Here is a 19,301-nt window from a genome sequence, read left to right on the forward strand (position 1 = left end):
TTTAGCGAACTATTGTGATTCATTTAAAGACCTATATTCTTGTCAAATTTCTTCTTGAATTCCCAATTCTTGATTATCTTGAGATTAAATACTTCCCCTCAAAATTAGTTTTTATATTTTATTCCCCCCTTCTAAGTGAGATTCAATATCCTCAATTTTGTGTATAAAAGCAGTCATAAGAAGGAGATGGAAGGAGGGAACTGGGTGGGAGAGGGGATGGAGAGAGGAATTGGGGGAGGTCAGGTGTGGGAAGGGACAGGAGGGGTGTCCAGATTGCCATGAGAATGAGTAGGAATCTGCAACTGACAGGGATGGGGAAGTAGGGAGTATCTCCAGGAAGAGACAGAGACCTGGAATAAGGGAGGTACCCAAGAATCAATGGGGGTATCCTTAGCTGTCACTCACAGCAGGAACCCCAGTGGAGCAATAGGGACAACAACCTACCCACAAAACTTTCAACCCAAAATTTATCCTGTCTATAGAAGAAGATACAGGGACAAAGTTGGAGTTGAGACTGAGGGAATGGCCAACCAACCTACCCCCGACATTATTAATGATACTTGTTATGTTAATGTTATACTTGCAGACAGGAATCTAGCATGGCTATCTTTTGAGAGGCTCTATCCAGCAGCTGACCCAAACAGATGCAGGCACCCGTAGCCAAACAGTGAACAGAGCTTGGGGACTCTTATAAAAGAATAGGAAGAAGGACTGCAGTCATAAGGGATAGGAATTCCACAGGGAGACCAACAGAATCAACTATTCTGTACTCTTGGGCCTTTTGGAAGCTGATCCACAAACCAGAGAACATACATGATCTGGACCAAGGCATCCCCAGTCATATGTAGCAAATGTGCAGCTTGGTCTTCATGTGGGTTCCAAACAACTGGAATGGGGGTGATCCTAAAAGCTGTTGCCTGTATGTGAGGCATGTTCTACTAGCTGGGCTGCCTTGTGTGGCTTCAGTGGGAGAGGAAGCACCTAGCCTCACAGAGATTGAAGTTACAGGGTTACAGGGACACCCAGGGGGCCCCCACCTGCTCAAAGGAGAAGGGGTTAGGAGATGGGGGAAAGACTGTGGAGGAGGGTGACTGGGAGAGTGGCACTGAGCAGAGTGTAAAGTGAATAAGTAAAATGTAATAAAAAATAAAACTAAAAAAATTAATTTGTCGGAGCCTGGAGAGTTAGCTCAGTGGTTAAGAGCACTGACTGCTTTTCCGAAGGTCCTGAGTTCAAATCCCAGTAACCACATGGTGGCTCACAACTATCTGTAATGAGATCTGACACCCTCTTCTGGTGCATCTGAAGACACCTACAGTGTACTTAGATTTAAAAATAAATAAATAAATCTTTAAAAAATTAATTTGTCTATTGTTACAAGCTGACATTATAAACTTTTGAGAAACAGTACTAACTCCTAAGAGATAACATTTAATGGTAAAATATATATGTAAAACCATACTAATTTTCTTGTGGTTATAGATTAGCCTCTCACTGGGATAACTGTCAGAATTTACAGAAGAGGGAAGGGTAAAATAGTTAATTGTGTTAGTGTGTGTTGTGAGGTTTCATAGAGCCTTTGAATTTGGAGGAGTATAGAGGAATTCTTAGAAGTATCCAGGAGGTGAGCTTGAGTGCCCCCTTGCCATGAACAATTCCAAAATATTTATTCGAACTCAGCTTTCATGATCATTGGGACATGGTATAACTTTCTAGATTTTTTTTTATTGATCACATAAACTGAAGGTAGATAGGCTATCTGCAGAGTCAAACAACCTGCAAAGACTCCTATAAAACTACACAAGCAATTGTCAAATCTTGAGGGCTTTTGAAAATCCCAATCAGCAAAGAATTTGTGTGTATGTGGAGTAGGCATCCAACTGCCATGCTTAGCTTTCAGCTCTTCAGTGTGTTGGCCCCTGAGTATGCTGATGAAATGATGGATTATTATCAGAAAGCTCTGCTATCAAAGTTGAATGTGTTAACTCTCATATGCAGCTTCTTTTTACTCTCTATCTCATGCTCACTACCTTGGGAGTCTTTCCATCAAGGCCATGAGAAGTGGTTTATTGTTCCTGGGCCAGAACTACAAGCCCACATAAATCTTTTCACTGTGTAATTTACTCAGTCTCTGGTATTGTGAACTAAGACAGAATCCATCTAGAATTTGCCAACTTTAAGATAGAATTCTACTCTCTTAAAAACTAAAGTGAGCTTTGTAATTAACTTTCCAATAATATTTTTGTTGCATTTCTTGGTAACACTTAAAATGATATATAGAAAATATTTTTTCTTTTAAAAGATTTTATTTATTTAGAAATATTTAAGTATGTGGGTGTCTTGCCAGCATATATGCTTTTTCATAACATCCATGCCTTGGGCCCATAAATGTAAGAAGGAAATTGGATTTCCGAGAATTGGAGTTACAGAAAGCTGTAAGCCATCATGGAGGAGCTGATAATTGACCCTAGGTTCTTTGAAGAGAAGCCAGGGTTCTTAATCACAGGGCAGTATCATCTGTCTTTGCATTTTTAAAAAAACTTACTTTGAAGCAGCACTGTGCACAGTTTCTATGCATGACATCATATGGAGGTTACTCAGAGGACAACCTTGATGTCCGTCTTGGCTCTCCAATTTGTTTAAGACATGATCTTTGTTTTCTGCTAATTTGCATGCCAGAGTAGCTAGCCCATGAGCTTCTGGAGTTTCTTCTGTATATTTCTCTGTCCCGCCATGCCCAGACCTACTCATTATGGGAATCTGAACCATAAGGTTTTCAAGCTTGTACAGAGCACTTTAGCCACTGCAGAATCTCCACAGCCCTTCTTTTTTCTTATCTTATTTCCCAGAGAATCTTTTGCAATTTTGCTTCTAATCACTACTTCCTTTGGAATTTGATAATGACAGATACATATGTATCTATATGTTCTGCGTATCTGTGTCTATATAAAGACTTTTTTTTCTTTTTGGAGGACCCAAAACTAAGAGTAAAAATGTTCACCTCTCTAGATGTCATTTAATTTCCTTTGGGGAAAACATGTTCTGCTGGGATCTCTCCAGTTGGAAATAATACAGTGCCAAAAATGGAGTAAACATAAAGAAATAGGTTTATTTGGGCTCATAATTCTTTTTCAAAGTCTAAGGACTATACCCCTTAGACTAACCTTGCTGTCAGTTTCCTAAGGTGGTACAATATTACATGGCAAGAAATGAAGAACATATGTGAATATGTATTCTTCAATCTCTCCCTCTTACAAAGCCTACAGTGTTCAGCCTTGAAGACTCTAGCATGGTGGTCTAAGACAGGGTTAACATTAACCCCCTTCCAAAAGATCCTATCCTTAAGGATCATATTTTAGTTAGGTTTTCACCCTATTTTTAAAAAAAGATTTATGTTTTTGAAATTTTCGTGTGTGTGTGTGTGTGTTTGTGTGTGTGTGTGTATGAGTGAGTGTTTCAGAATCATTTGGAGGTTATTGGTCCTTAATACTTAGATACATCCTCTCTTGTCAGCAATTCATAAGACAGTCTAGTCTTATCTTTCATGTAGGCTGATTATCTTTATTTCTTACAGCCAACAGCCTCCTGCATGGCATAGTCTCCAAGCAATAGGTCTTACTGTTCATTCTATAACAATGGAAAGTTTTCCCAGTCTCTGTCTTCAAGGCATGAAAATTAGTTCTACTTGTCCCTGTTCTAAAATGCATTGCCATTACATCTGGTCAACAAGAGGTGAAGCTTGTTTAGAGCTCTGTGATGTTCCACAGACCTTCTATTTGATCTGTGAGTGAGAAGTGCTATAAGCACAAGGGCTCTCATAAAATGTAGACTTGTTTTGCCACCTTATAGAAAGCCTTAGTTTCTGATGTAATTTCTGTGTACTTACAAAGCTATCTGCACTTACAACAATTGTTAGAATGAAATTAAGTAAAACAAATCATTTATTTTAGTTCCAACAAATTTTAACACCTATTGGAATAAACAAGAAATGATCAAGTTACACAAAATGCAATCCTGACATTGTAGTAATCTTTGACATTATTGTTAACTTTAATTTCATTCTCTGGGAGAAGTATAATTAGGTAAGTTTCTTCTGACAACTACTTTTTATATAGTTCTAAAAGATTTGAACTTTATTGTGTTAGATGAAATAAAACTACTAGAATGGTAATCTGAACTATTTATCCATTCATCTTAAAAGTTTTCTCTTGAACTGTACAGTACATTGTCACTACACCAGACTCTTGGGGGCTGTAACTGTTACTGGTGGTTAGTGACAATGAGATGATTCATGAGGTTGGCTGTGTCAGAAACTCCCAAGTGTGCACATTGACTGATGACTCAGTCATATACACTGTAATATCTGTGTAAGGCCCAAACACGTGTGATTTTTGATTATGGTTTGAATCTAGAATGTCTCTTTTGACTAATGTTTTGAACTCTAGGTTCCTAGCTTGTGATACCAGTTTTAGGTTATGCATGCAGCCTTTAGTGGGAGCCTGGTTGGAATAAATAGGATTGGGCCTTTGAAGGTTAAACTGACCCAATTCCGAAATATTTTTCCTCTTTTCTGGTTTGTGGTTACATGAACTGTTGGCATGGGATTCCCACAGAGTGGACTACTACCAACATAATGTTTTCCCCATCACCATAAACTCTAGTTCTTTGAGCTGTGAGCCAAAATAAATATGTCTTTATATAGAGATTTAACTGTGGTCAAAGATATATCTAATGAATTTTTCAATTTTTTTATTGTTTTGTTGCATGTTTTAGTAATTCTATTTTTCCCAAAGATCTTGTATATGTTTATGAAATGTATACCTAGATATCCTTCAATATGTTTTGAATAAATTATTTTCTATTAAATTTTCACTAATTGCAGTGTAGAAATATGGATTTTACATACTAATTCCATATCCAACAAACTTGCTATAAATTATTATTTCCTAAAACATTTTTTGTAAGTTTGTTCATAATTTTTCTGTAGACAAATGCATCACTTGAAACTGTCTTGTGCTTATCAGACTCCTCTCTTCCTTCTCTTTGTCTCTCATATACTAATTCTTACTTCTTTACTTTTTTTCTGATTCTGTTGTCCCAGTTTGGGTTCCAGAAAATACTGGACAGAACTAGAGACAATAACACAGGTAGCTTACTTCTTTCTTGATATGAATGCTCAGCATTTATATACATATTTTTTTTTTAGGTTTTTCATAGATAAGTTATGTTAAGAAAGGTAACTTCTCTTGATGGTTTGCTAAGAGCTTTTATGACAAAAACTTTTATCTGATATTCTTTTTCTACTGAAATAGCTACATAAATTTTCTTTCATTTCTTGGTGAATAACATTAGAAAAACAGATTGCCTGACACCTAGGCAATTTTAAATACCAGAGACCATTGACTTTATATGAAAAATTAAACACTACTAAGTCTTACATTATTAAAAGTGATAAATTCCATGAAACCAACTGATAAAAGCTAAGAGACAAGCTAGAGTCATGGAGAGGATCTGCATTGCTCATTGCCAGATAACTAAAAAACAACTCTGTCTCCCCATTGAAGAAGCAAGAAAACAGAAGATAAAAGTTAATTCTTTATAATATCAAGACCGGGTATATTTACCTACAATGATTCCTTATATAAGAATGATAAAATTGAATATCTGAATGATCATAAATTTAGCATGAAATGAAGCTGTTCATACAATCTAGGAGGAATACAAATTACCAAAATAAGAGTTTTCAAGCAGTTAGCAAAGTTGAATATTGTTGTATTCTATATTATAGCAGTTTCTAGCCAAGATATATGCTTTGATAAAAAGAAAACAAACAAAAATCCTCAAAGTCCCTCCCCAGTGTGGCATAAAATTAGAGATGAGAATGTTCATAGAAGCAGTGTATCTTATGGCAAAATAAATAAATAAATAAATAAAGTCAAAAGAAACAACACTAAAAATTACAATGGATTATCCATGGAACAAATATGCAAACAGTACAGAGGTCAACAGGAGTATTTTTAAAAGCTCAAAAGGAATGAAACAAAAACCAAACTGTTTAAGGATACTCAACATTTTTATAAGACATTCATTAAAATGATGAATGTGCTTCTCAGTAGAGTAGGCAGAAGAATAAAATCAAGAGACAAACAGGATTTTTTTTTATTCTGTCAATTCATTGCTTCTAAGTGAAAACCCTGAAGCAATCAGGAAAAAAAAAAACCAGCTTTTGAAGAACCAGGGTGGTAAGGACAGTATTGATTACGCAATATTGTCTATGTGATGAGTTTATAAAATGATGGAAATTAAGAACAAAATTAAAAGTTACAGGCTTCTCAAATGCTAGACATTTCATATAACAGACATTTTAGACAAACAAGAAAAGGTATTAAGAATAGCCTTATATAAGGAGCCTTATAGAAGTCTAATGACTGTATCTGACATACTAAGTATCTGGCATGGAGAAGTCCAATCCGTCATAGAGCTTATTAGTGCATGATGAATATAGTCTTAGCACAATTTTGCCTGAGCAACAATTCCTTCTAAAGACAATATTAATTCTCTTAAGCTAAAGGAACTCTAAAAAGAAACTAGCACCTTGGTCAGATTATGATTCGTCTTTTCTGACAAGTGAGCTTAATACATATTCTAGTTCCTATTGCAGTAGAGAATGATTTCAGAGCTCTTAGAATCAGGAATTGGTACTTGACCTGTTCACATAAATATGAAGTCTTGAGATACACAGACTTGGGAACTATTCTTTCTAGCTTTTTATCCTGATTTGTTGAAAACTTATTTGATAGATGACTTTTCTATAAATTTTAACAGCTGGAAATCTCATCTAGGATTATATCAAATACTCTCAAGGTTATCAGAAAACTAGTACTAGTAAAAATTGAAACCATCACATGGAATCATCCACCACCTTTTCAGTTTAGACCCTGTGGTTTCTTTTATTTACCAAATAGAAGTGGTTCATGTTAAAGATTCTTAACCTTCTTTAAGGTTTATAATTGGCATAAGACAAAGAACTGTACTCATGCAAAATTATGAGGAACCTGAGTGTCTTTGGAAGAAATTCTGAGTTCTATCATTTGGTGAGGACCACTCTACTTTCTAAAGCCTTTTTGATCTAGCAGGGGGCGAAGGAAACAGGCCAACTTGGAACTAGAGACCCCTCTTAGTGGGACGTTTTAGCAAGTTTATAGTAAGGAACTAAGCTGGGGATCCTTTTTTTCTCCTGACTTTATTACAAAGAATCCAGTGTTTTTAAATCTTAATGCTAGGAGTAAAGAGGGCTGAGTTCTGCATTCAGGTAGGTCCAGAGAGAACCAGAATGTGGGATGATAGTAGGATATGAAACAGAAAGACTGTGCAATAAAACAAGATGGCTTTTCTCACCTTTTCCTACATCCCCAGCTCCCTTCCATAAGTCTGTGTGTTTCTGTTTTTTTTATTAAGAATTAATTTTATCACATCACTAGTAGATTCCAACTGTTCAAGTCACCCAAGATAGGTTTTTTTAACCAATAACAACATACACTACCTTCCAGTATTTATTTTAATGGTTGCAATTAAAATACTTAATTATAGTAAGAAGCAATTAATAAATCTTGTAAGTTATAAAACATGTATATACATTGCTTCAATGCCTAAGCCAAAGTATACATAACAACAAATATTCATTTATTTTATTTATTTTACTCATAAAAACAAGTTTAATAATTTTCATTGTTTTATTTACACAATTTCAGTTAGAGAACAATAGTTAATAAAGACTCTACAGTGTCCATAAGTGTACTGATGGAAGAAATAGTCTACTCTTGATAGCATACATCAGAAAAGCTGAGTATCTGTTTCAAAGATACTTCTTACAGACTGCAGTTAGGCTTCTTACAAATCTTAATTTTAGCTAAAGTTTGGGTAAAAACAGAACAGTAAGTTATGATCCATTCTTTTGGCTTTAAAAAATGTAGTTTCTTAAATGAGAAATTCTGTTAAAATTTCTTACTTCTCGTGGGCTTTACATATAGATTTTTGATAAGTGGACAGTCTGATGGATACACAAGTATCCAAATAACCATACAGCAGCAAATAATGTTCAAAATATTAACTTTTGTGATTAAAACATAAGCTTATATTTAAAATATAATTACACTTATTATGAAATGCATATGTGTATAATAATAAGCAAATATTATCTTAGACGAAAATAAAATGTAAAATTCTTACCAAAAAAATTGGTCTTTACTTTTTTATGTTAATGCATAGTCTAGGAAATAAAATCATAATTTTCCTGTTTCTTAACTAACTCTATATTTAGATTAATTAATCCAAAGTAACAGAACAAATTTGGAGAACAAATCTCCAGTACTACAAAGAAGCTAAGCAGATTAATTTATTCTTAAAGGATGGTGATTTAGAATGTGATTTGACTCCTAATGGGTAGAATATTTTATTTTTGATTTTTTCTAAACAATTTATTGTACAATATGTAAAACCTAACAAAGAAAATGTTTCTTTCAAATCTCATGGCCTTTTGTGATATTGTGTGAAAGTTAAGCTTTCAGAACTGTTACATAATGCTGTTTCCTTAAATATAACAGTGTCACACTCCCTGGTCTTCAACTGCTGTCATTATAGCTGTTTGGGGGAATTAAATAAGATAATGAATTTCTTAAAGTGCTTAGCACACAATGGTCTTTCTAAAAAGTGGTAGCTATTGTTGTTGGTAATATTAATGTATCTGAATTTAGCGTATGAGAATTCTACTTGAGAAGCTCTCTGTTCCTATAGCCCATGCAACAGCTAGTCTATTGTTTACTTTTGCAAATAAACTTTTATTTTATTTAAAATTTAGCTGTCTTAAGGTCACATTCACTTTTGCACAAAGGTGGCCGAGTTGAGGAGAGAATGGATGGCCTACAAAGCCTAGGCTGCCTATTTGATATTTCAAGAAATTAGGTGATTCTTAGCTTAGACTAAAAAAAAGTTATTTTTTATCTTTTTCTTTTTTGTTTTGTTTTGTTTTGTTTTGTTTTGTTTTTCGAGACAGGGTTTCTCTGTGTAGCCCTTGCTGTCCTGGTACTCACTCTGTAGACCAGGCTGGCCTCAAACTCAGAAATCTGCCTGCCCCTGCCTCCCAAGTGCTGGGATTAAAGGCGTGCGCCACCACCGCCCGGCCATTTTTTTATCTTTTATTCATTCATTTATTATTTTTTTACACTCCAGATTTTATCCCCCATCCCCCTGTCCACCCTCTGGCTGTTCCACATCCCATACCTCCTTCCCACCCCCCTAAGAAGTTACTTGTTAAAAAGTAGATTTAACTAAATAATTTAGCTATACTCAAAACAAATCATTATGACTCACATCCAACACTTTTTATTCAAAAAGACATGACAGAATAATTTGAAGTTAAGTCCAAACATATTCTGAGAAACTTAAACACCCAAAGTCAGTCTATCTACTGACTAAATATAGCTATCTCCTGAGAGGCTCTGACAGTATCTGACTGACACAGATGTAGAGGCTCACAGCCATCCATCGAACTGAGTGCAGGGTCCCCAGTGAAGGAATTAGAGAAAAGACCAATGGAGCTGAGGGGTTTGCAGCCCCTTAGGACGAACAACAACATGAACTAACTAGTACCCTCGGAGCTCCCAGGGTCTCAACCACCAACCAAGGACTGCACATAGAGGAGTCTGATTGTTCAAGCAGCATGTGTATGGTAGAGGATTGCAAAATCGATCATCAATAGGAGGAGAGGACCTCGGCCCTGTGAAGGTTCTGTGCCCCAGTGTAGGGGAATGCCAGGGCCAGAAAGTGGGAGAGGGCGGGGTGGCAGGCATGGGGAGGGGGGAGGCAACAGGGGTTTGTTTTTGTTTGTTTTTTTGTTTTTTGAAGGGGAAACTGGGAATGGAGAAATTAGCATGTAAATAAAGAAAATATCTAAAATAAAAAAGAAAAAGAAAAACAACTAATGGTGTATTTGTATAATGTATTAACTTGCTGAATTGGGTATAAATATGGGCTTATAAAACTGTCACTACCAATGCCGCAGACTTGTCCAAACCCTCTCAAACCATCCTGTTACTATCACCTTTGTTCTTGTTGGTAGTGTTAGATGCTGCAATAACATTTCATACCCTATTTATGGTCTTAAAATTTGTACATGTTCAATGCATGTAGTTGGCAATGGGCACTTATATAGAACAGAATTACCTTCCTCAATACCAGGCTTACTTTAAAAAAAAAAACAAGTCTGTGTTAATGGTTTTGAAAGAGCAACAAGTTGGAGGCATATAATATATTTCAGGTTTTGTCAGGTTTTGCTATACAATCTTAGGTTTGTGGTTGCAATTTTTAATATTACAAATAAAACCATCAAAATTGATAAGGATTAATCACCTGTTCCCAGAATCTACCAGCATTTAAGCAGCAATTAATGAACTTCACAATATTTTTTTTGATATTTTGTTATAATTTCTTCTAGTACAGTGAAAGACCATCTAACATTCATAAGCACAAGCTAGAAAAAAGGTAGGCTTTGCATGAGAAGAAATTAGGTAGTTTCCTTACATCAATTCACTGTGTTTATAGGTTATATGGCCACTTCATTTGCTCTATAGGATAATGGGGAGGCCACAAAAGTGACATTCCTGTAATCTCTGATATCAGAGCTCCTGAAGGAGAGACTCTTCCTCTTCAAGAGAATGGCAAGATTCCATTACTATGCTCATCTCTGAATTTACTCGCTGGAATGTTGGTTATCATTCCTAAAACTTCTGATGCAATTCTCTTGTGCAATTTGTAACCTCTCTTCTCACCTTCACAACACAGAGCCTACTAAGCACTGAGTATCTATTTTAAATAATTGCTTCCATTTTATCAAGTTCCATGTGCAGATTATACCTCCTTTTACCTGTCTTTCCCTCCATTATTTCTCTCCCATGTATATTACATAATATTCCACCACACACTGCTCTTTATGAAAGAGGGAGCTCATGTTGCTATGCTCTGTGGAGTATAATAAATTGATAAGGAAAAGATGTCCCATCCATTCATCCTGGAAACTCCTTTATAGGATTCCATCAGAATAAACCAACTTATGATTCATTCTTTCCAGTCTCCATTCATCTCGACATCAATCACTAAGGTACCTTGACTTTGCCAAAACCACACTGTCCTCCTGTCTAAGAATTAGCAGTTGTCTTCAATATTCACTTGAGATTCAGAGACTCAGACTATGGTTCCTTGAACTCTTGTCACAACTCCATTCTTATGGCTAAACCACCAATCTCCACACAAAACCATAGGTTTTGTATTTTATTACCAAAATCATGGTGCATTTGGAAACCTTGACTTCTTCCTGAACACAATTGGTAACTTTCTCTCTCACTTCAATCTAACATGGGTTCTATCCACATAGAGATCCTGAGTGCTTCATTTTCCTTTCATTCTTCTCTATTTTCATCTATTTCTATAGACTTTCATCTCACCTCTGTTATCAGTCACCTGTATTCCTCCATCCCCTTATCTTTCAGCCTTCCCACTCCAAATAAAGCCCTAAATCTGGGTCAGTTTGAATCCTGTCTTTCTCTGTTCTTAAGTAAGATATAGGACAGTTTTTATCTTACATGTTAATTATAATGTTAAGGCCATATGCTGAAATTCTAATTAGATCTTTAGCACTGCATTTGATGCATCTTTAATTATTTTTATTATATTTGGCTCCTATTTTTCTTAAGCTTTTCATTTCATTGTGTTATTTGCCTGGTTGTACATCCATTTCTCATGACCTGAGAAAAGCATAAATCAGTGAGGACCCCTTCCATCCACAACCTATCACTGTGTTAAAAAACTTATCACAAAATTTCACTATCAGTCTATATTTTTGTTTATACTTAAATAAACATTTATACTCATTCACTCATTTTGATTGTGTATCTATATGTCTAGGTGTCTTTATACGTGTTCAAGTTTGTGCAATGGCATGTGTGTGGATGCCAGAGTATAACTCATATTGATTATCTGTTTTTTAACTTGTGGATTGACGATTGAACTCAGGTTATTAGGCTTGGCTGTAAGTACTGTCAGCAGCTGAGCCATCTTGTCAGCTCATTTCTACTGAAGGGCAATTCTTGTTAGGTTCCCAGACAACTTTATTCCATTTTGGTATTGGCTTGGGTATAATTTCCTCATGAGTCTCTCCGTTCATTTGCTACTGTTGTTTACCATCTGTTTTTGTTGCTGCCTGTAAGCACCACATAACCTGAAGCTATTAGATCAATGCCATGTCACAGCTATTCCTAGGCAGTGGAATTTGGGGATTAAAGGGATTCTTTTTATGGAAAACAGAGCTCTACAAGAAAAGCAGGATTTATAAGTGACTTCTAGAAGTTTCTTGACATCTACATAGATGTTTATATTCAATATATGAATGGTATGTTCTTTTTCAGAAAAGTTTGTGTGCATGAACTAAATTTTTATTAACCCAGTCCATTTTTAATGTGTAATGAGAGTTCTAAGAGAACTAAACTACAAATTAATTGCTTTCTATGTAAAACACTTTTGTAATAAACATTATTGAAGTGTGGTTTTTCAGGTTTCAAGTTTGTGTTATTCACATATGGTACTTTTTGAAATATAGTATCACTATATATGTCTATCTTTTCATGCAATGAATGGGTTTCTATATGCCAACACATTTTCCCATAAATTACAGTCACTGACTTATGAGATTTGTTTTTAGAAATGTTTAAAAATAGTCTTTGAAAATGATTAAAAATATTCGGTTCAGTGAGATAGCTCATTGGGAAAGCACTTGCTGCAGAAGCCTAATGACACAGGTTAATTTGATGTTGTAGTGCATGTACAAATGTGTAATGACCAAATCAGGGGAATTCACATAGCATCATTCTAACATTCATCCTGGGTTTGGCATCTGTATTCCAGGTGTGGGGCCTACTAGTTTATCTCTGAGCTTCTGAACCTGTGGTCACTTATAGTAGAAAGCAAGCTAACACAACATGAAAAGGGGGCAGAAAATGAGACGTGGGTAGAGTAACAGGCTGTTCTGGAGTAAGACCTAGGGAAAAAGGTTACCTTGGCAACATGACCATTATGGGGAAAAGGCTGCTGAGACTTACAGTGACAGGAAATGAGTCAAACATCACAATAACCAGAGGGATCACTTGAGAGGCAGATGGTAAGTCAATGTAGGAGGCAGTTGAGTAATTAATGCACAAGAGTTAATTTTCATGGTAATAAAAGGCACTTAATGAGGCTCTTCCACATTGAGCACTGCAGCACATCCTCTCCAGTGAGGGACTTACCTCTGCAAGGTAGAATTCATCATACTGCCTTCTGAAGTTCTCTCCCTTGTAGTAATTGCTGGCAGCAACTATTACATCCACAGTCACCATGCTCAGGATAAACATGTGGAAAACTGATGACCGCATCATTTTCTGAGGAGGCAAAATGGATAGGTAAATTCTCCCCAAAGACATTAACTGCAATGTGCATGCTAAAGTTTTGAGGGAACAACAGGTTTGATATATGCAGTGAAAACCCGGTTTTCCAAGACCACTGATCAATGTCTTTCCTGTTGAATTGTGGTACCAACGGAATCACTTCGTTAAGTGAGTTAAAGATATATAGAAAACTAGCTTCAGACACCTTCAGTTAAGCATGGAAAATGCATTTAATTTAACTTGAATATACTTCATCTTGGATATTAGGTTGTTTTGATCCTGAGTTCTGACTATATGAAAAAATGGCTGTTTTGAAAACAGGCATGGGGTAAGAGAGAAAATGTTTTGGCAATGATTATAAAGCTAGAAAGAGGGACAAACAGATGATTTATTTTCTCTTATTGCATCCATAAATAATTGCTGAAAATAATTCTGTAGTGAATAAGAACTGTCAGTTGAGCTTATTATGTGTCTGGAGCTGTTCTAGAGTTATACATAGATTAGCTCAATTAAATTCCATCCTAGTCCTAGGTTATTATTCTAATTTGATAGATAAGAAAACATACTATAAGAAATTAAATAATTTTCTCCACTGTCACACTAGTATAGATGCTGCATTTAGGATTAGGAATTAAATCTGGTTCAAGGCCCTTGCCAATATTAGAGTGGAGTTAACTAAGCATTGAAAACAAGTATTATGATAGCTCCATGAGTTGAATGCTTACTATGTGCTAAGTCATTTTATGCACATCTTATTCATGTTGTGTCTATCATACCACAGTTTTAAACAGTAGAGTATGTGATATATGTTATATAGAGTTCAGGGAGCTTAGGTTGTTTGTTCAAGACCACCCAGAAAAAATGCATCAGAACAAAGCATTGCCACCAAGTCTGTTTGAAGTCTATTCTCTGATTTTACTCAGTTGTGAGGAAGAGATCACCTAAATGGGGAAAAGAGAAGGTAAAGGCTCAGGACCTGAGAGAACCAACTGCTCGGGACTGATGCCACCACGTGGTCTCTTCCTCTTTTGTTTTAAAGAAAAAATTATTATAGAATCATAGGTAGCAGAGAGACCCTGAAGAAAGATAGAGGGAAAGAGATAATATAAATTTGAACGAGGCATGGAGATAGAATCATGCCAGTTGGTTTAGAAATGGAGATTAGATGCACGGCAGATAAGTAAATGCAATATGGAGGCAGGTGGGGAGTGAGGCTTTAGAGAAAGCCCAGGGTAACAGAAAAAAGGGTTACTTCAGCTCTGGCCCATGCCCAAGAGCAAAATAGAAGAGACTAAAAAGAAGATTGCTTTTCTGAGTGAGAGCGTAGAAAGGCAATCACATATTCTCTTCTTGAGGTTTCATTTCTTTCCTATACTTATGGATGCATTGCATGCCACTGCTCTGTGATCCAGTCGGCAAGTTCCTTAATACCACAACTAAAACTGCCTATATAAAGCTCAAGCTGAGACTGGGATAAAGTGTACCTGAACAGGAGTCCACAGCATCATCTTATCTCATCTTCTTTAATAGAATGATGCAGAGCTAAGTTGTCTGTGGTTGAAACTCCACCATTTCCTGGTGTGGTACCCATGAACAAGACACTTAAGCCCCTCTGTATCTCAGATTTCTCCTCAGTAAAGTGATCATGATGTGTCTGCTCCAAAGAATATTATCACTTCTAAGTGAGTCAACATTTATGGAGATGTGTTAATATACTGCAGGTGTTCTTACAAAGGCCTCTATTCAAAACAAATACCATTTCATGAGCCAGATATGTGTCTGTCAGAAATGAGAAGTTAATCATACAAGGTCAAAGAATTAATTATATTGAATATCTGACTTAAGACAGAACTAAGGGTGATAAATCAAAGTGATAAAAACGTAATAACTCTGAGCCAAGGGAAAAGTAGATTTCCCATGAGGCTTAGGGCTTGACACATTTTTATATTTCTCTTTGACTTTATTTCATTGGTAGTACAAAAACCAAATCCCAGAACTGTCAATCAACCTGTTTGTCTGGCCGTCAATTTACTTGCAGGAACTACTGACCTTCACAACACAGATAAATAAATCAGTTGTCAAATTTCTATTCTAGTTAGAATTTGCATTGTTATTTCCTCTTTCTTTGCATTGTGAGAGTTAAATTCCACACCCATCACCCCCTTTCTATACTCTTTTCAACATAGTGTTCTATTAAAAACGTGTCAACTGATTTTCATTTTATTAGCATGACAGAAAACCCACAACTTTTTCTTTCTATTTTCCTTCACTGTGGATTTAGGTCTTAAGTAAACTGTTATTATAGAAAGGTCCAAACAAAGCTTTCAGCCATGGCTGTCAAAAAACTTTGAAATTGGTTTTGTAACTGTCACAGCTTGGTTTTGGTGCTGTCATTATAATTAGGCTGTGTTTTTGTCTGAATGTCTACGTATCTCTGTTAGTACAAAGTCATTAAAATAATCATTTACAATGGAGTTTGATATGCTATAATCACCTTGGCTTGGTTGACTTGCTCCAAAGTAATAACTTTCAAGCATTAAATAAGAATGGAGGTGATAAGTATGTGTAAGAGCTGAATTTAAATATTAAAACCAGAAACTCTGGCTTTAATATGAAAGCTGGTGACAGACACCTCTGGAACTGAATTTATTCAGCAACCAGTGTTAGGCAATGGACATCAGCTTCCACGATGCAAAATGGCTGGCAACATCACATCTGGACTGATCTCTGCATTTACAGAAGTCTAAGTCTGTGCCTTCAGTTTTCACTTATGTAAATTAACATAAAGAAAATTGTTGACGTTGAATAGGTGTCACAAAACGTTAAGAGATTTGAGGTTTCCAAAGTTCCATTACTTAACATAAATGTAGGCTGTATCTACCATAAATTTATCTAGATATATATATACAACTTGTCTATGAATACACAAATACACAAATTTAAATGTAGGTCTATATTGTTCTATAGTTATATTTTATATATGAAATATAAAAATTTCAGATGTATATTCAAGCTTTTTAAAGTTCCTTTATTTAAAATGTCATTTTAGTTCCTTTTTTTTTCTTTTTGGTTAGGGGACAGAAGAGACGGTTTAGTGTTCAAAACTGATTGTAGATCTTCTAGATGATTCGAGTTTTATTTCCAGCACCCACATAAGGCAACTTCCTATCTCTTTAGCTTCAGGGGATCTGAAACCCTTTACTGGTCTCAGTGGGTACTTGCACCCACTCACACAGACACACATATACATACAGAAATAAAAATAAAAATAAAACCCCTTTAAAGGGTTTTTTAAAAAATCAGACAACTTCTGAATACATTTTAGTTTGCTCTAAAATCCACTTATTTGTGTAAATGGCAATTGAAATTACTGAGACATTAAAAGACTAAGATAGAATCTTTCCTAAGATTCTATAGTGTCAGAAATACTCTAGAGACTTTCTATTCAAGGGGTCTCTAGAACTGAATGGATGAGCTGCACCTTTAGAGGTGTTTAGAAATGGAAGAACTCAGGCTGTTTTATAGTCCCAAATAATTCAAATCTGTACCTTTATTTAAAGGTACAGATTTCTTTTGGTTTCTTGTGTCATGTTCAAATGTAATAATTAATGCTGTAGATAATCCTCATTGAATAAGAGGGTAAACTTGGTAACCTATAAAATTATCGGGCACTTTAAACGTCATGATTCTAAAAGCCTACAATGATTGAAGTGGAATCCTACAAAGACTGGCTGAATATTTCTGTTATATTATGATCATTATACCCCCAAGTGGAATTCTTTCCCATCCAACTCTAAGGCAAAGAATCAGTTAGACCAAAGGGTTTTTACCATGAGAGGGCTTTATAAAGCCATATCACAGACTCATTAATAAAGGCATGGGATGAGGCAGTTTCAAGAGCTACAAAAAAGAAACTAGAATTTGTCTAGTTTCCAAAAACAATGCAGTCTTAGTAATGTTGCATTCCCCCCCCAAATAAAAAACCTAATTTTGACTTTTTATCTGTAGCACATGATAGATTTGTGTTGTTTTAAGTAACTATGTTGTGGACATTTGTTACAATCATAAAAGGAAACAGTAGAGCACTATTTATGAATTAGATGGAGAGACTCAGCTCAAATTATCTTCTAGGGAAATGACTGAACATACCTGTTCAGTATTATAGTAGGATGCTGTAAATACTGTTGCTTAAAGTGTAAACAACTTATAGTACTTATATCCTTCATTTTGCTTTGTGCTAGGATGTGCTATATGAGAACAATAGTGAAACAGAGGTGCAAAGGCCAAGAACAAGAAATGTCAAGATTTTATTAGGTCAAGGCCTGAGGATATAGCTTAGCAGCTGAGTGCCTGTCTAGCATGCATGAGGCCTTGGTTCATGCAAAAAGAGAAGAGATAGAGAAATGCTAGTTTTGAGTCCCATTGTCCAAGGAAAGTCCTCAAGAGACTGCATGCAATGTGAAGCCACATGGGGGCAAAGCTTCTTCTGCAATTAAAATAAATGTTAAAAACTAAAGTTATCAGGATGTGTCAATCTGTACTTGAGTGCTTGGTCTGTGCCAACCTTCATTTTAAGCACACAGTACATGGATGTAATGACACTATTGGTCTCAGATGGTTGGTGTTTATGTCTTCCCCCTTCATTAGGAAGAAATAGACTTCTTAGAAAGGATGAGTAGTGTTCCAATCACATCAAGTTGGAAATGTTTTGGGAATAAAGCAGGTACTCCTCTGCCTTCTCTTGAGTGGTCAAAAAGATCATTTAGATGCTAAAATGAACATGAATCAGGTTCCTTGCTGAGGGTTTATCTGACAGTAGAAGGCAGAAGTACACAGAGCCTGTGTTTGAAAACTTCTGTTCAGAAGGATGTAAGATCATCATGATATCATAAAATGTTAGTTTGAAGACTGCTTGAGCTTTGTGCCCAACTTGACCACTCTGTAACATTTTCTCTTCTAGGCAGAGAATTGCAATAGCTACATCTTTGATTGAAACATGGATATAAACAAGACTTTTTAAGGCAGTGTCTTGTCTAGTAGACATCTTGAATACTGTATTGGACTGGGAGTAATTGGGACCAGCGGGACCAGGCACACAGGAACTCCACCAGCCCAGTGACTTGGGTTCATTCCGGTCTGTCTGGGCTGGGGTCCAGAGTAGACCTTGGGCGCATGCTCCACAGCCAGTCCCACAACACACAGAGGAAGCTCCATTCCCAGGTGCTCTGACACACACAGGATAAGAGGTGAGCAGGAACCAAAATCTGTCTCAACACTGGGAGTAACTGGGACAAGTGGGATTAGGCACACAGGAACTCTGCCAGCCCAGTGACTCCGGTTCCTTCCAGTCTGTCTGGGTTAGTGTTCTGTGCAGACCTTGGGTACAAGCTCTGCAGCCAGTCCCACAACACACAGAGAAAGCCATACTCCCAGGTGATCTAACAAGCCCAGGATCAAATGATCCCAGAATCACAGGATCACAGAGACAGCTTGACTCTAAGGAATTCTGATACAACCAGGATCTCAGGAAGGACAGGCTCTACTCAGATTTAGCAAGGGCAGGTAGCACTAGAGTTAACCAGATGGCGGGGGGCAAGCAAAAGAAAATAAACAACACAAACCAAGGTCACTTGCCATTATCAGAACCCAATTCTCCCACCACAGCAAGTCCTGGACACACCATTACACCGGAAAAGCAAGAATCAGATATAAAATCACTTATCATGATGATGACACAGGACCTTAAGAAAGACATAAATACTACCCTCAAAGAAATACAGGAGAACACAGGTAAAGAGCTAGAAGCTCTTAAAGAGGAAACACAAAAAT

At 36.3% G+C, this 19,301-nt stretch overlaps 1 protein-coding gene across 5 annotated transcripts in view; it reads right to left on the minus strand.

Annotated features, from left to right (window-relative positions):
• Positions 1-19,301, minus strand: part of Nalcn (sodium leak channel, non-selective) — a 307,060-nt gene that overhangs the window by 169,201 nt on the left and 118,558 nt on the right. For all 5 annotated transcript variants that reach the window (XM_031360820.1, XM_031360818.1, XM_031360815.1 and 2 more), the window contains exon 11: positions 13,335-13,466. In XM_031360820.1, the coding sequence (XP_031216680.1) occupies positions 13,335-13,466 (132 nt within the window). The remainder of the gene's footprint in view (positions 1-13,334; positions 13,467-19,301) is intronic.

This window comes from Mastomys coucha, unplaced genomic scaffold (genome assembly GCF_008632895.1).
Source record: "Mastomys coucha isolate ucsf_1 unplaced genomic scaffold, UCSF_Mcou_1 pScaffold9, whole genome shotgun sequence".
In the NCBI taxonomy this organism is placed as follows: Eukaryota; Metazoa; Chordata; class Mammalia; order Rodentia; family Muridae; genus Mastomys; species Mastomys coucha.